Source organism: Delphinus delphis, chromosome 3 (assembly GCF_949987515.2).
Source record: "Delphinus delphis chromosome 3, mDelDel1.2, whole genome shotgun sequence".
Taxonomy (NCBI): Eukaryota; Metazoa; Chordata; class Mammalia; order Artiodactyla; family Delphinidae; genus Delphinus; species Delphinus delphis.
This window is the reverse complement of record NC_082685.1, coordinates 6,500,258-6,514,139: the sequence shown is the minus strand read 5'-3', so window position 1 is coordinate 6,514,139 and position 13,882 is coordinate 6,500,258. Positions and strand designations below refer to the sequence as shown.

Genomic DNA, 13,882 nt, shown 5'->3' with positions numbered 1-13,882 from the left:
ACGAAGCACCTTTATTTCCTTCATTGCCATTTGTCCGGGGAGGTGTCAGTCACCTTGCGCCCGCCCCCGCCACTCAACCATTGGCTTAGAAGACAGGACTAGAAAAGGATTCTGGTTAAGAGCGAAAGTAATTCAGTCCAAACGCAAGCGCGTCACACAGATCTCGTCAGAGACTGGATACGTTGATTGCCAATCTCTATAAAAACCTCCTTCCATGTGTACTCATTGGCTTGCGTAGACGACTATCTCGCCGGATGCCCGCCCAGCCGTTCAAAGAAGCCTTTCGCCAGATCCCTCCTTCCTGTCCACTTGACTCTTCCGAGCCATCAATCCGGTTCTGAAGCCGCCCACCGATTCTGGAACTCCCGCTTCATTGGGCCTCGGGTCTTCTCGGATCTCCTCGATTTGCCCTCCCAGCGCCAGCAGCCCGCAGCCCACTGCCTCGGAAAGCTGTCGATCTCGCGGCGCCTCCCGCCCACTGCCCCTTGCGGCACTCCGATTGGCCGCTCGCCTCCAGAGCCCGTGATTGGCGTCCCGGGAGCAGCAGCCGCCTTCCATTGGCCCGGCGGCGCCGTCCGTCAAGCCGGTGTCGGGAGGGGGCGTCCCTCTCCCCCCTCGTCGTCTTTCCAGCCGCTGGGTTCCCAGAGTGCTCCGCGGCCGTGTGGAGCGAGGCCTTGTTCCCGCGTTGAGCCGCTGCTGCCGCCGCCGCCTCCTCAGCTTCAGCCTCCGCGCCAGGCCCGGCCCCGCCGCGCCATGTCGGACTACAGCACGGGAGGACCCCCGCCCGGGCCGCCGCCACCCGCCGGCGGGGGCGGGGGCTCCGGAGGAGCCGGGGGTGCCGGGGGAGGCCCGCCGCCGGGCCCGCCGGGCGCGGGGGACCGGGGCGGCGGCGGTCCAGGCGGCGGCGGCCCGGGCGGAGGGTCAGCCGGGGGCCCCTCGCAGCCGCCCGGCGGGGGTGGCCCGGGAATCCGCAAGGACGCCTTCGCAGACGCAGTGCAGCGGGCCCGCCAGGTGAGGAGGCCGCGGGCCTGAGGGGCGCGCGCGCGGGCGGGGGAGGGGGCGGGGTCACGTGCGCGCGCGGGGTCGCGGGGGGGGGCGGGGCCGCCGCAGGGTCACGTGGGGCGGTGGGCGGGGGCCTGGGCCTCCCCAGACACCTGGAGTGGGGCCCCCTCCGGGGGTGACCCCCTGCAGGGGGAAGGGTCGTCCGGGGTTCACCCAAGAGCGGCCCCTGGGTATGCAGGGTACCTGGAGCGCGGGGACTCACTTTGGGGACTTCCCTCCCCCGTTAGGACATGCTCCACTCCTGGAAGCAGGGGGCTCGCCTTCCCAGGGAGGTCTTGTGTGCCTCCACTTCCCCATCAGGGCAAAAAGCACTGTTTGCCCCCACCCCGGTCCCATTTCTGCTTGCTCCCTAGGAAGGAGGGACTTCGGGGTGGGGGGGGGGAGAAAAGTCCTCTTGAGCCTGGAAAGTGGAAAGGGGACTCTTTGGCTGCCAGGCAGTGGCCAAGCACTTAGTTGAAATGGGGAGGGTGGGCCTAGGGACTGGCACTTTTTGATGCTTCTGGTGACTTGAAAGCGTGGTCTGTCTCTTTTGGGGACAGAAGGGAAGGGTCCCACCACTGTGTTTTGGGGCATGATGACTCCATGGAGGTGTCACATGCTGGTGTGTGACCTCCCCGGCTCCATTCTCGGCCTCCCCATGGCCTGAGGGGAGGAGGCCCATAGAAAGTGAGGACTTTGTTGCCCTTTCAAAAGGAAGCTGACCGGGCTCAGGCCATTGAGTGCTTTCTCACTCAGGATTGTCCCCAAACCTCCAGGACACAGTGGGAGGTCCCGTTAGGGGAATGCCCTCTTCTCCTCCCAGCGTTGTCTGTGGCTTTCACCCCTGGGGTGGGATAGGGTTCTAAGCTGCATTTGATCTGGTTGTCCCCAAACTGTCTTGATAGAGAAGCAACTATAACAAGGGGAGTTGGTGCTGTCATTTGGGGTGGGATAAGGCCTCATCTAGGCATCCCAAGAGCTTTGGCTCAAAGTGTTTTTTTTGTTTTGTTTTTATTAAAGTATTAGAGGTGAAAAGATAGGTCCTCAGCTCACGGCTGTGTTTCTTTGGAAAACTTGTAATAATTCTGTCAGCCGACTCTGGTCTTAAATTTGTTGGGTTGGAGTTTACTTGATGTTGCTGTTCGTGTGTCTAAAATGTAACGTGTTCCGAGAAAGGTCTGTTTTGGTCAAAATGAGGGGTTCAGATGCCTTGAAACAAAAACTTTCCTAAGATTTGTTGAACAAATGCAAAGATTATGAGGGTGAGGGAGATAAAGGAAAATTGTGCTCTTCAGCATCCCAGAGGACCAGGAGCTTGGGCAAGTGAATGTCTGAAAGCTCTCCCTGGAGGAGGGGCCCTGAGGACCTTCCCTGGCACCTGAACTTCTGTTCCTTTCACCCCTAGAACAAGTCAGTGTGGATTACACTCTGGCCACGAACAGTTTAGGCACAAATCTCATAGAGAAAAAGGAGTTTTGAAATTCCTGAATAACTCTTAAACTCTGAGGCCTTGGGTAAAAACTTTTTCTAGAAGGTCTTAACCCACAGGCTCTTACCAAAATCTGGGGGAAGTCACTCCCAGGCCAGACAGCAAGACCTGTTGGGTTTAATGAACCAGAGAAGTCGATCTAAGCACCACGGAGGGAGGTTTTGGGTGGTAATTTTTCTCTGCTTACAACTTTATTTCTAGATCGCAGCCAAAATAGGAGGTGATGCCGCTACAACAGTGAATAACAGCACTCCTGATTTTGGTTTTGGAGGCCAAAAGAGACAGTTAGAAGATGGAGGTAACTACCTGCTGGAGGGGCAGCGGGGAGAGAGTGAGGTGCCTTTGTTTGAATGTGGTTCAAAGTGGGGGGAGCCCGCTGCCATTTTGGTCTTTTAAAACCTCAGCGATCCCAGCTTTGTTGTCTCTTTTTGTTCGCGCTGCTATCCTGAGGTATCAGGTGGCTGAGTGGAGGGCAGATTGATTGTGACCAGGTCCAAGTTGTGAGTTCTCAAGACTGTTCCTCCCCTCCTGCCAAGCTAGGGAAGTGTTGGCAGTTCTCTCGAGGCCCCACATCAGTGCAGTGTGGCTGGCCCCGGGGCGTGCAGTGTGATCCAGAGCAGCCCAGAGTATCAAGTCAGTGATCAGCCTGACTTCCCCAAGGCAGGTTTGGTCCTAAGCCGGAAGGACTCGGGTGCCACCGTAATTTTCCCCCTGTTACAAAGAGCTTCTTATCCCTGAGTGCCAGGGCGGGGGATTGATGAAGTCTGGCCTCCCTCAGGGGTTCATCTCTGCTACTCCCCTGTCCTGGCTCTGCCGTGGGGGCTGGGGGACAGGACGATTGTCTGCCAGGACATGCGGCACCAGCATCAGATTTGAGGCAGCTGTGGGTGGGTGGGTGGGTGCTGCATCTGACATCCTCTTCTTTTCACAGACCAACCGGAGAGCAAGAAACTGGCTTCCCAGGGAGACTGTAAGTCCACTGGGTGACACAGGCAGAGGGCAGCTTCTGGATTTTAGGTTTCTAGCATTGGGGAGCTGGAAGTACTGAGCAGACAACACCTCTCCTTCATGGAGGCTCTTGGTGTTTCGTGGTGTTTCGTGGGGTCCACGAGCTTTAGAGAACCCAGAGCCTGGGAATTGAGGCAGAAACCTCAGAGTGTGTGTGGTTTTGAGGCGGGCTCCATTGCTTTCACTCGGGAGGGCTCGGAAGCACTGTGATAAGTGCTAGTTGCCCCTCGTGCAGGCAGGAATGCCTGGGGCCGGCAGTGTTTGGGGTCCCAAAGAGGAGCCAGGCCAATCTTTCCTTTGGATTTTCTCTCTGCAGCCATCAGTTCTCAGCTCGGACCCATCCATCCTCCCCCCAGGTAAGTTGTGATTTGGAGAACATGTCATTTCTTTCCTCGCTATCCCTGGCCTTTTGTACTGACTTGAGGGAGGGCTCTGTCTGAGGCCACATCATTTAGGGCTTTGTCTCCCTTGCTGGTCGACCAGGGAAAGGAATGAAAAGCAGAAGGAGCTTCATTTGTCCCTTGTACTTACTGTCTCTGGGGCTGTAGAGAGCACAGGGCTGTGGCTGTTAGCTGTAACGAGGAAGGGGGATCTCTGCATCCTCTTGCTTCCTTTGTTTGGAGTGGGGACAGTCAGAAGCACAGCTCTCCTTCCTCCTAGAAAAGGCTGGGGACTGACCTTGGCCTTCTCGTCTGTCTTCCGTAGATTTCTTGTTCCCTGAGAGCTGGAGGAGCTGGGGGGTTGGGGTGGGAGGAGGGTCTTTCTTACCTTTTTGCCCCAGAATGACCTCTGTGAATCTGGCGTAGAATCCTTTGTGAAGGACCCTGTTGTTCTTTTTTTTTTTCAATTGGTTGAAGTTTTGTGAAATGCATTAAAAACAACTTACTAGGAGAATGAAATGAAAAAGATACAAAACCAGTTTTTTTTTTTTAATTAAAATCTATAGACATCAGATGACACCATCAGATTTCTTGTGAAAGTGGCCCAAGTTCTCCTCCTTGCCCTGAGTCGGTGGAGCGGCACTGGCCCAGGGGTTCACGCCACCCCAGACCAAGCCTCTTGTGGCCCAGAAGGGGAACTGAGGCCCCAAGAGGTTGGGTGATCTTCTGTGGGCCGAGGGAGCCCCCAAGCCATTGTCAGACTCTGCTCGGGCCTGTAGGGGCTTGGTCCCCATGTCATATAAGGCAGGGCCTGTGGCTTTGGGGGTCTTTCTCCAGGAGGCCCTCTGGCTCTTCCATCCCCCCTACTTCGCTCCTACTTGAGGCTGACTCTCGTCATCTCTCTTTGCAGGACTTCAATGACAGAAGAGTACAGAGTCCCAGATGGCATGGTGGGACTAAGTGAGTGTGGGTCAGCCGTGATCAGGGATGCCCGTTATCCCCCTGTCTCTGGGACAGTCTCCCAGGCGCCCCCGGCAGCCCAGGAACCTCTGGTCTGAAAGAGCCCATTTCATGCTCTCTCTGTCCCCATCCTCTCTGGCCGGGGGGACGGCGGAGCTCTCAAGTTGGCTGCTCCAACCCCCCACCCTCACCCCCCGAACATCAGCGGGACCGGGACCCCCTCCACACAGTCTTTTCAGCGCCAGGCTCCCCGCCTCAATCTCTGCTTTTGTTCTTTTTCTCCACCTAGTCATTGGCAGAGGAGGCGAACAGATTAACAAAATCCAGCAGGATTCGGGCTGCAAAGTGCAGATCTCTCCAGGTATGGGAAGCCAGATCTGGGCCAGGACAGGCGCTGGGCTGGGGTGAGCTGAGCTGAGCTGAGCGGGGCTGGGGTGTGGGCGGGGGAGGGGGGGCGCTCTTGGGCTTTCTGTCATAATCCTCTGACTGCCGTGATTGGATAGAGGTGAAACGGGCTGGTGTTCATTGAGCACGTTTTATGTGCTAGGCTCTGGCGCCTCAAGGTGTAGCTGCAACTCTTATTCTCTTCAGTTTTCTGGTGAGTGGGGAGGGCTGGAATGCAGTGCAGGGAGCTGCACCCCAGACCCTGCTCTGACCATGTTGCCACCTGAGCTAAACACCTGGTGGAAAACAGGCGGGAATGTGTGAGGCAGGGGAGCTCATTAGGAAGAAGAGCTGAGGTCAGGCCTGGGTTCAAGTCCAGTTCTGCCTGCTCCTTGGCAAGTGCCTGCTTTGCAGGGCTTTCTGAGGGCTCGCCCTGCCTAACCCGTGCCCTTCATTGACTGGAAGCTGCTCATCATCAGTGGTGATGGACAGGGCCCAGGTTTGGGACTTTCTGGAATCTGCCTTGCTTTCCATCTCATCTTTTTTCTAAAAGTTTTGCCTCCCTTACTGGATTGTAAGCTTTCTGACCTTGGCCTCGTGTAGAGCAGCCTCCCAAGTGTTTGGGGAGGTAAATTGATCTGTCAGGCCACCGCACGGTGGCAGAAGTAGCCACTGATTGTTCTGGAGGTCTCCTCATCTCCATGGAAAGTCCTCTTGGTGTCTGCAGACCCAAGAAGGCATTGACCCTGTCTTCTTTTCTCTCCAGACAGCGGTGGCCTACCCGAGCGCAGCGTGTCCTTGACAGGAGCCCCAGAGTCTGTGCAGTAAGTCCCTGGCTGGGCCTGCCACTGACGAGGAGAGTGGCAGAAGCCCTCTGGATCCCTTTGAAGTTGAGGGTGACTCCCACACCATGTCTCTCAAGCCTTGCCCTCTCCAGGGGGCTGTCCTGACACTATGATTCCCATGAATCCTGAGATCTGGGGAACCTGGGCCTGAATAGCCCCACCCCTGAGGACAGGACCATTTGTCATCTGTCAGACCATGTGGGTTGGAATCGCCTTCCCTGGGACCTGGGTGGAGCTTCCAGGCCAGTCCTCTCTCAGGTGATGATACCCATTCTTCCCCTTCCCAGGAAAGCAAAGATGATGCTGGATGACATCGTCTCTCGGGGTCGTGGGGGCCCCCCAGGACAGTTCCACGACAACGCCAACGGGGGCCAGAACGGCACAGTGCAGGAGATCATGATCCCTGCGGGGAAGGCCGGCCTGGTTATCGGCAAAGGTGGAGAGACGATTAAGCAGCTGCAGGTAAGGGAGTGGGCCCCTCCCCTCCCAAGAAAGTTTCCTCCCTGGGGCTGTGCGTCTGCACACCACTGCCCCCAGCCGCTTTGCCAGGGTCCTTCATCCTTTTTTATCACACCTGGCCCCCCACACGCCCCAGAAAGTCCTTTGAGAGCTCAGCACTGACTCTCAACCTTGGCTGTAAAGGAACGGGCTGGAGTGAAGATGATTTTGATCCAAGATGGATCCCAGAACACAAACGTGGACAAACCGCTCCGGATCATTGGAGACCCTTACAAAGTACAGGTGAGCGCACCCTGGGGGCTGGCGAGGGGTTCTGGGGCAGAGAGAGGGCAGGCAGGTGAGCTGGAGATTCATATGCAAGTGGAGAGGTTTTCGAGAGCGCTGGCTTTGAAGTCAGCCCAGGACTTGTTCTCTGCTGAACTCTGCCTCCTGGCCGTTTGTACGTGAGCAGGTGGCCTAAACTCCAGAAGATGGGGGTGCTCACCACATGTGCCTCTTAGGGCGGCGGATAAAGAGCTCGGCACACGTGCGCTGGTCCTTAGCTTAGGCCCGTGACCCCTGGGCACGCGGTGGGGCGGTGGTGCTTATGTGAGCGCTGTGCTTCGTGTGTTTGCAGCAAGCCTGTGAGATGGTGATGGACATCCTTCGGGAGCGTGACCAGGGTGGCTTCGGGGACCGGAACGAGTATGGATCCCGGATCGGCGGGGGCATCGATGTGAGTGCAGGCTTCCCCAGGTGGATGGAGTGCCAGGGTGGGCAGGGGGTGGGGGGTGTTGGGCAGCAGAGGGCCGCAGGCTGGGGACAGAGCCCAGCTGACTCTCCTGCGTCCCACCCACCCTCAGGTGCCAGTGCCCAGGCATTCTGTGGGGGTGGTCATCGGCCGGAGTGGAGAGATGATCAAGAAGATCCAGAATGACGCGGGTGTTCGGATACAGTTTAAACAAGGTCAGGGGCCAGCCGGGCGTCCGCTGGGCATGTGGACATGTTGACCAGGTCTGTCCGCTGAGGAGCACTCTTGGGGTCCACTGAGGGCAGCTTGGCACCAGGGTTAGCCTGTTGAGCCTCTGCGGTGCCTCATTACTCCTAGACCAGCAGGACATGCCTCATCACCTCCCCCCGGTGGGACAGCCACGTGAGAAAGTGGGTGACAGGCAGGCTTTCCAAGTCGAAGGGGGGAGTGTGTTTTTCTCTCCTTTCAAACTCTCTCTTTCCTCTCCCCCGCCCGAGGGCTCTCCTGACCAAGCCCCTGGGGCCCCTGGGCTGGGTTAGCTTGCACGGCCCCGGCTCTGGGCTCCTGCCAACCGCAGTGAGGGTGTCTGAGTGGCTGGTCTGTGGGGAGGAGGGACTCCTCTGTGCTTTTGAGAGATATGTTGTCAGTTCTGAGTTCTGTCAAGTGCATCCGTTAGTTCTGGGGGATACCCGATGCAGAAAGAAGCCTCATCCACCACCCTGCCTTAGCTGGTTGGTTTCCTTCTCTGGCAACGTGGGCCCGCCGGCCTTTCTCGGCCCCTGAATACGTGGAGGGCGGCGAGCAGCACTTTGAGGCTGAGATATTTCAGACACCTAGCCTGGCCCAGCTTCTGCCCTGAAGAGGCGGTGTTACGGGGGTTTGGAGTTGTGCTTCTCTTATAATTGCGTTTCTGTTCTCTGGGTGCTGCCTCAGATGATGGGACGGGTCCTGAGAAGATAGCTCACATAATGGGGCCCCCAGACCGGTGTGAGCACGCCGCGAGGATCATCAATGATCTCCTCCAGAGCCTCAGGGTGGGTGGCGTCGGCTGTGCTGAGAAGGGCTGGTGGGGACAGAGGGGCCAGGCTGGATTCCTGTGTTAATCCTCCATCTCCTCCCTCCCCTGCAGAGTGGTCCCCCGGGCCCTCCAGGGGGTCCTGGCATGCCCCCAGGGGGCCGAGGTCGAGGAAGAGGCCAAGGCAACTGGGGCCCTCCCGGTGGGGAGATGACCTTCTCCATTCCCACTCACAAGTGTGGGCTGGTCATCGGCCGAGGTGAGGAGCCCTTCCACGGGCCCCATCCCTCCCCCGCTCTCCTCCCACCCTCCCTTCATGGCCTGTGGCTCCCGCAGGTGGCGAGAACGTGAAAGCCATAAACCAGCAGACGGGCGCCTTTGTAGAGATCTCCCGGCAGCTGCCACCCAACGGGGACCCCAACTTCAAATTGTTCATCATCCGGGGCTCGCCCCAGCAGATCGACCACGCCAAGCAGCTCATCGAGGAGAAGATCGAGGTGGGCTGGGGAGGGGCTCTGGGAGCCTGGGCCCGGCTCCTTCTCCCCCTCCACTGACTTGTCCGATTCTCTTTCCTCCAGGGTCCCCTCTGCCCAGTGGGCCCAGGCCCCGGGGGCCCAGGCCCTGCCGGCCCCATGGGACCCTTCAACCCCGGGCCCTTCAATCAGGGGCCACCCGGGGCTCCCCCTCAGTGAGTATCCCTGCCGGCTCCCTGGGGTTTGGGGTGGGGTAGGGCTGTGCTGGCAGGGAGACTGGAAGACCCTGTGTCCGTTCCCTCCGCTGAGATGGCCAGCCCCGCCTCGTGGAAGTGCTGAGCGTTTGGCCCCAGACATGATCCCTGCTGGCCCCCTGTTTACAGACACATTCTTAAAAGATGCCACAGGTGTTGCCCCTGGTCTCCACCCACGTGTATATCAATGCATGGTGCGCTCGGGGACTTGCACTTCCTTGAGTCAGCACAGCCTGTGGCGTTTGCATCAGTCATCTCATGCCCTTCCCTGGGCCAGGAACCCGCAGCGCCACTCAAGGGGTGCTCTGGGTCCCCGTCCAAGCTGTGGCCATCCTCTGTGGGGACCCAGGAGCAACCTGGCTCATGTGTTCCCCATTCTCGTCCTGCAGTGCTGGAGGCCCCCCTCCTCACCAGTACCCACCCCAGGGCTGGGGCAATACCTACCCTCAGTGGCAGCCGCCTGCTCCTCACGACCCGAGTAAGTGGAAGGACCTGACCCGGGCAGGCGGAGAGGGGCCAGCTTTCTGGGCCACCGCTCAGCCCACACGTCCTCCTCCCGCAGATAAAGCCGCAGCTGCCGCTGCAGACCCCAACGCCGCCTGGGCCGCCTACTACTCACACTACTACCAGCAGCCCCCAGGCCCCGTGCCAGGCCCAGCACCGGCCCCCGCGGCCCCGCCCACCCAGGGCGAGCCCCCTCAGCCTCCACCTGCCGGCCAGTCGGACTACACTAAGGCCTGGGAGGAGTACTACAAGAAGATCGGTGAGTGCCTGGGCCACGGCGGGGGCTTGGGTCAGCCAGCGAGCGGTGGGCGGGTGGGTGGCCGTGTCCCCAGGCTGGGCTCTGACCTCGGAGCCTGTGTCCACAGGCCAGCAGCCCCAGCAGCCCGGCGCGCCCCCGCAGCAGGACTACACGAAGGCCTGGGAGGAGTACTACAAGAAGCAGGGTGAGCCGGCGGGGCCGCGGGGGGCAGGACCGGGCTCGCCCTCGTGCCGGCCACACTCACCCGCCCTCTGCCCCTCCACAGCTCAAGTGGCCACGGGAGGGGGTCCAGGAGCACCCCCAGGCTCCCAGCCAGACTACAGTGCCGCCTGGGCCGAATATTACAGACAGCAAGCCGCTTACTACGGACAGACTCCAGGTCCTGGCGGCCCCCAGCCTCCACCCACACAGCAGGGACAGCAGCAGGCAAGTGGGAATTGCCACCCTCCTCCTCCTCCTTTCTCCTTCCAACCCCCGGCTACCGTCCATCCTGCCTTAGTGGGTAGCGCCGGAAATCCCTTCCCCTGCGGGGTGTGTCCTTGATGCCTGCAGCGGGGGCCGCGTGGCCAGAGGTCTCCGGGAGTCCCCACGCGCCGGGGGAAGTGTGTGCTGGGTCCAGAGGTTAAACGAAGAGGCCTCCCTCCGCCGGCCCGCTTGTTCCTGTGTAACGCTGTCATGATGCTGGGGGAGACCGCGCGAAACAAATAAAAGGAGGAACTGTTGAACTGGTGGGTAGTCCTGGGGGTGGGGGGCAGGCCGTCCGCTCAGATGCTGGTCGCCATCCTGGCTGCTAACTCACTCACTCAAAATCTGGCCACTTGGGAAGAAAACGGATATTTTTTCCCCGCTCTGCATTACTTTCATGGTTTTTGTTCTTTTGATTCTTTTATTTTTGAAACCACGATCTCTCCCCGCGTGTCCAAGTGACTGTGTGTACTGCAAGCGGCCCCGTGCGGTTCGGCCGTGGCCTGGCCGTGGCTCCTCCTGTGGCTCCTCCCGTGGGCTGTGGGGAGGTGCCGAGGGGCCTGGGCCCTCCCGCTCCGCCCAGGCTCGGCCTCTCTGCTCCCGTGCCTGCCTTGTGTCCTGGTCTTGTCTGTGAAGTGGGCATGACGATCGCTGCCACCTTCCAACCTACCTCACAGGGGTGTTGTGGGGACACCGTGATCTCTGACTGTCATGTTGTGATGCGCCGGGCCGCCAGCCCTCCTTCCTGAAGACAGGGCCCCTCCCCCCTCCCCTCCCCTCCCTCACTCCCAGCCCTGAGCGCTTCTCTCCCGCCCTCCCTCTCTCTCTCTCTCTTTCTCTCTCTCTCTCTTTTTCTCTCTCTCTCTCTCTCCCCCCTCCTCCCTCCCTCTCCCTCCCTCTCTCTCCCCCTCCCTCCCTCTCTCCCTGCTTCTTCTCCTTCCTTTGTGTCACTCTCTCCTCCATCAGGGAGCCAGTCTGACTTCAGCCGAGCCCCGGAGCACTGACTAGACAGCTACAGACACATCCTTCGGCCTGCGCTCGCCACAGGCTCGGGAGAGGGGCTTCCTGGCCCCCTCCTCGCCCCCGTCCCCCAGTCTCCCGCCTCCCCTCCTGTAGTGACCAATTCCTATCTCTTCCCTCTCCGCAGGCTCAATGAATCGAATGAATGTGAACTTCTTCATCTGTGAAAATCTATTATTATTTTTTTTCCATTTTGTTCTGTTTGGGGGCTTTTTGTTTGTTTTTCTTCCGTTTGTTTGTCGAGAGAGCGATGGCTGCCAAGGGGGTGTGCTTGGGGAGCCCTCGCTGTGAGTGGCTTGGAGGTTGCAGCACAGGCGGTGCCGGGCTCTCGCTCTCTCGCTCTCTCGCTCATTCTGTGTGTCTCACATGCTTTTTTTCTTTCAAAATTGGGATCTTTCATGTTGAGCCAGCCATAGAAGATAGCGAGAACTAAATCTCTGCAAAAAAAAAAAAAAAAAAAAATTAAAAAGCAAAACAAAACCTATAAAATTATATATATATATATTAAAAAATCTCTATCATCCCCCCCACGCCCCACCCCAGCGTTCCTGACACTGCCTCCTTCAGGAGAAAGCAATTCATTCACTCCCTACTACCACCCTTGGCCCTCTTCATGTTTTTAAAATAAACTTTTAAAAAGGAAAAAAAAGTCACTCTTGCTATTTCTTTTTTTTAGTTAGAGTTGGAACATTCCATGGACCAGGTATTGGTATTGCAGGAACCCCGCCCCGCGTCAGGCAGCCCCGCACTCAGCCTCTCTGCTCCTCCTCTTGCTCTTCCTTCCACCCCAGCCCAGCTCCCCCGCCGCCCACCCCTCCCGCCCCCCCACCCCCAGGACTGGTCTGTCGTGTTTCATCGGTTCAAGAGGACATTGAAACTGAAAACAGTTGAGAACAAAACAAACAAAAAATTGTATGGCAGTTTTTACTTTTTATCGCTCGTTTTTAACTTCACAAATAAATGATAACAAAACCTCCCCGTGTCTGCCGGGTGCCGTCTCTCTCTCTCTCTCCCCGTAGACTTTTGAAGCAGATGTTTGTTCTTTATAGATGTTGTAAAAGCCTGATGACGGTGATTGGAAATTACAAGCTTTGTGTTGTGTTGGTTTTTTGTTGTTTTTTTTTTTTTAACCAGAATTATAAGAAAAGATAGTTTTCTGCAGGCGCATTGTGCTTTCCTAACTCTGCCCCCCACCCCTTTTTTGGTTAAATAAAGTGCTTTTTGTCTAAAACGGCGTGCTGGCCGCAGTTGTGTTTGCAGAGGAAACAAGCTGAAGAGGAGCTTGGCCCATGAGAGTGGGGTGTTGGCCCCCCAAAGACTGGCCGCCTGGTCTTGTAGGAAGGGAGAAGCAGGCAGAGCCCCAGCAGTGCAGTCCTCCCCCAGCGTTCCAGCCTCTGGGAACGTGGGGAGCAAGGCCCCCAGGAGGGTCCCCAGGGACAGGTGTTCCCATGGATACAGCCTGCCACCACAGCAAACCCATGGCCGGCCGTGCCTTGCGGGACTCGGCCTGGCCCTGATGGCATGTCTAGCTGTGGCCTGTTTGCTAGCGAGCCCTGAGGTGGAAACCTGGCCTGTTGAAAGGAAGGGCGTCCTTTCCAGTGGTTTGTGGCAGTCTAAGGACGAGGACAGGAGATGGGACGGTGGTCTGAGAGGCCACTTGAGCTGCTGGGCCCAGGGGTGAGTGTGCGGAGGCATGCTGTTTGCCTGGGGTGTTCCTCTGGGATTTAGGGTTGAAATCCCAGCACTGAGAAGCTCGGCAGTCACACTCAGAATCTGGATGTCTGGGCCCGCAGGCTTCAGTAGCAGGAGCAGCAACAGCTGCCGCCTCCAGGTGGGGCTGCTCATGGCCCCCATGACCTTCCAGATTAATTAGGGACCTGTCCTAGCAGGAGTGCCCCTTGGTGGCCCCCAGTCAGACCACCTGTGGGGCAGTGGGACTAGGAAAGAGGGAGGTTGTCGATTTGGGGTCACGTGGGGGAGTCAGCTTAGATTGGAACCCCAGGCTCCCCTCACCAGGCGTCTCACTTCAGGCCAGTGCACCCTCTCTGAGCTCTGGGGCAAGGGGAAAGTCGGAGCCCCCGGCCCTCTCCTGACTCACTGTAGACTTGATGACAGAGCAGCACTTGGCAAAAATGTTTTCTGGAGCTGCTTCTGCCAAGATCTAGAGAAGGGGAGCAAAGGGGGGTCAGTTCTGAGTATCGCAGGGTCACTGCCCTCCACCCCCTGACGGAGGGGGTGACAGGTTCGCAGGCCCCTTTCAGTTGCTGGTAAAGGACTGAGAGGTGCACCCCAGGGCCGTGTGGATGAGGAGACGGAAATGGTCAGGAGGGCTGCCTTGCAAGGCTATGCGTTACTAACAGCTGGGCACAAACTGTGTGGGATGCTGTCCCTGGGAACAGGCCATAGGACCAGGGTTGTGCCAGGCTAGCTCACCCCCTTCCCATCCCATCCTTGGTGGTTGAGGCTAGTTTCTCTCTTGCTCTTACCTTTGGTTGCGGGAGGGGAACAGGAATGACACCAGAGTTCTCTGTCCTCACAGCAGTGAAAGTACAGGAGTTGCATGGGTCACTTTAGGATTAAGATATCCCTGCTTTCT

General features: G+C 58.2%; 1 protein-coding gene across 2 annotated transcripts; it reads left to right on the top strand.

Annotated features, from left to right (window-relative positions):
- KHSRP (KH-type splicing regulatory protein) lies at positions 1 to 12,262 on the top strand. 2 transcript variants are annotated; one of them, XM_060007562.1, is made up of 20 exons: positions 1 to 1,011; positions 2,732 to 2,828; positions 3,462 to 3,500; positions 3,855 to 3,894; positions 4,829 to 4,878; positions 5,168 to 5,239; positions 6,029 to 6,086; positions 6,395 to 6,569; positions 6,750 to 6,848; positions 7,183 to 7,281; positions 7,409 to 7,511; positions 8,230 to 8,330; positions 8,426 to 8,570; positions 8,648 to 8,808; positions 8,890 to 8,999; positions 9,428 to 9,516; positions 9,601 to 9,801; positions 9,908 to 9,985; positions 10,067 to 10,227; positions 11,414 to 12,262. In XM_060007562.1, exons 1-20 carry the CDS (start codon positions 754 to 756, stop codon positions 11,420 to 11,422), a joined length of 2,145 nt encoding a protein of 714 aa, XP_059863545.1. In that variant the 5' UTR covers positions 1 to 753; the 3' UTR covers positions 11,423 to 12,262. The 2 variants fall into 2 exon arrangements, with proteins under 2 accessions (XP_059863545.1, XP_059863544.1); XM_060007561.1 differs by having other exon boundaries at positions 10,067 to 12,262.
- The last annotated feature ends 1,620 nt before the right edge of the window (positions 12,263 to 13,882 follow it).

What these genes read in the sequence shown, in the direction of transcription:
- KHSRP (XM_060007561.1), top strand. Translation starts at nt 754, where the DNA reads ATGTCGGACTACAGCACGGGAGGACCCCCGCCCGGGCCGCCGCCACCC. An exon ending in GAGACCCTTACAAAGTACAG is followed by an intron (nt 6,849 to 7,182) that starts GTGAGCGCACCC and finishes GTGTGTTTGCAG; the next exon opens with CAAGCCTGTGAGATGGTGAT. An exon ending in GGAGTACTACAAGAAGATCG is followed by an intron (nt 9,802 to 9,907) that starts GTGAGTGCCTGG and finishes CTGTGTCCACAG; the next exon opens with GCCAGCAGCCCCAGCAGCCC.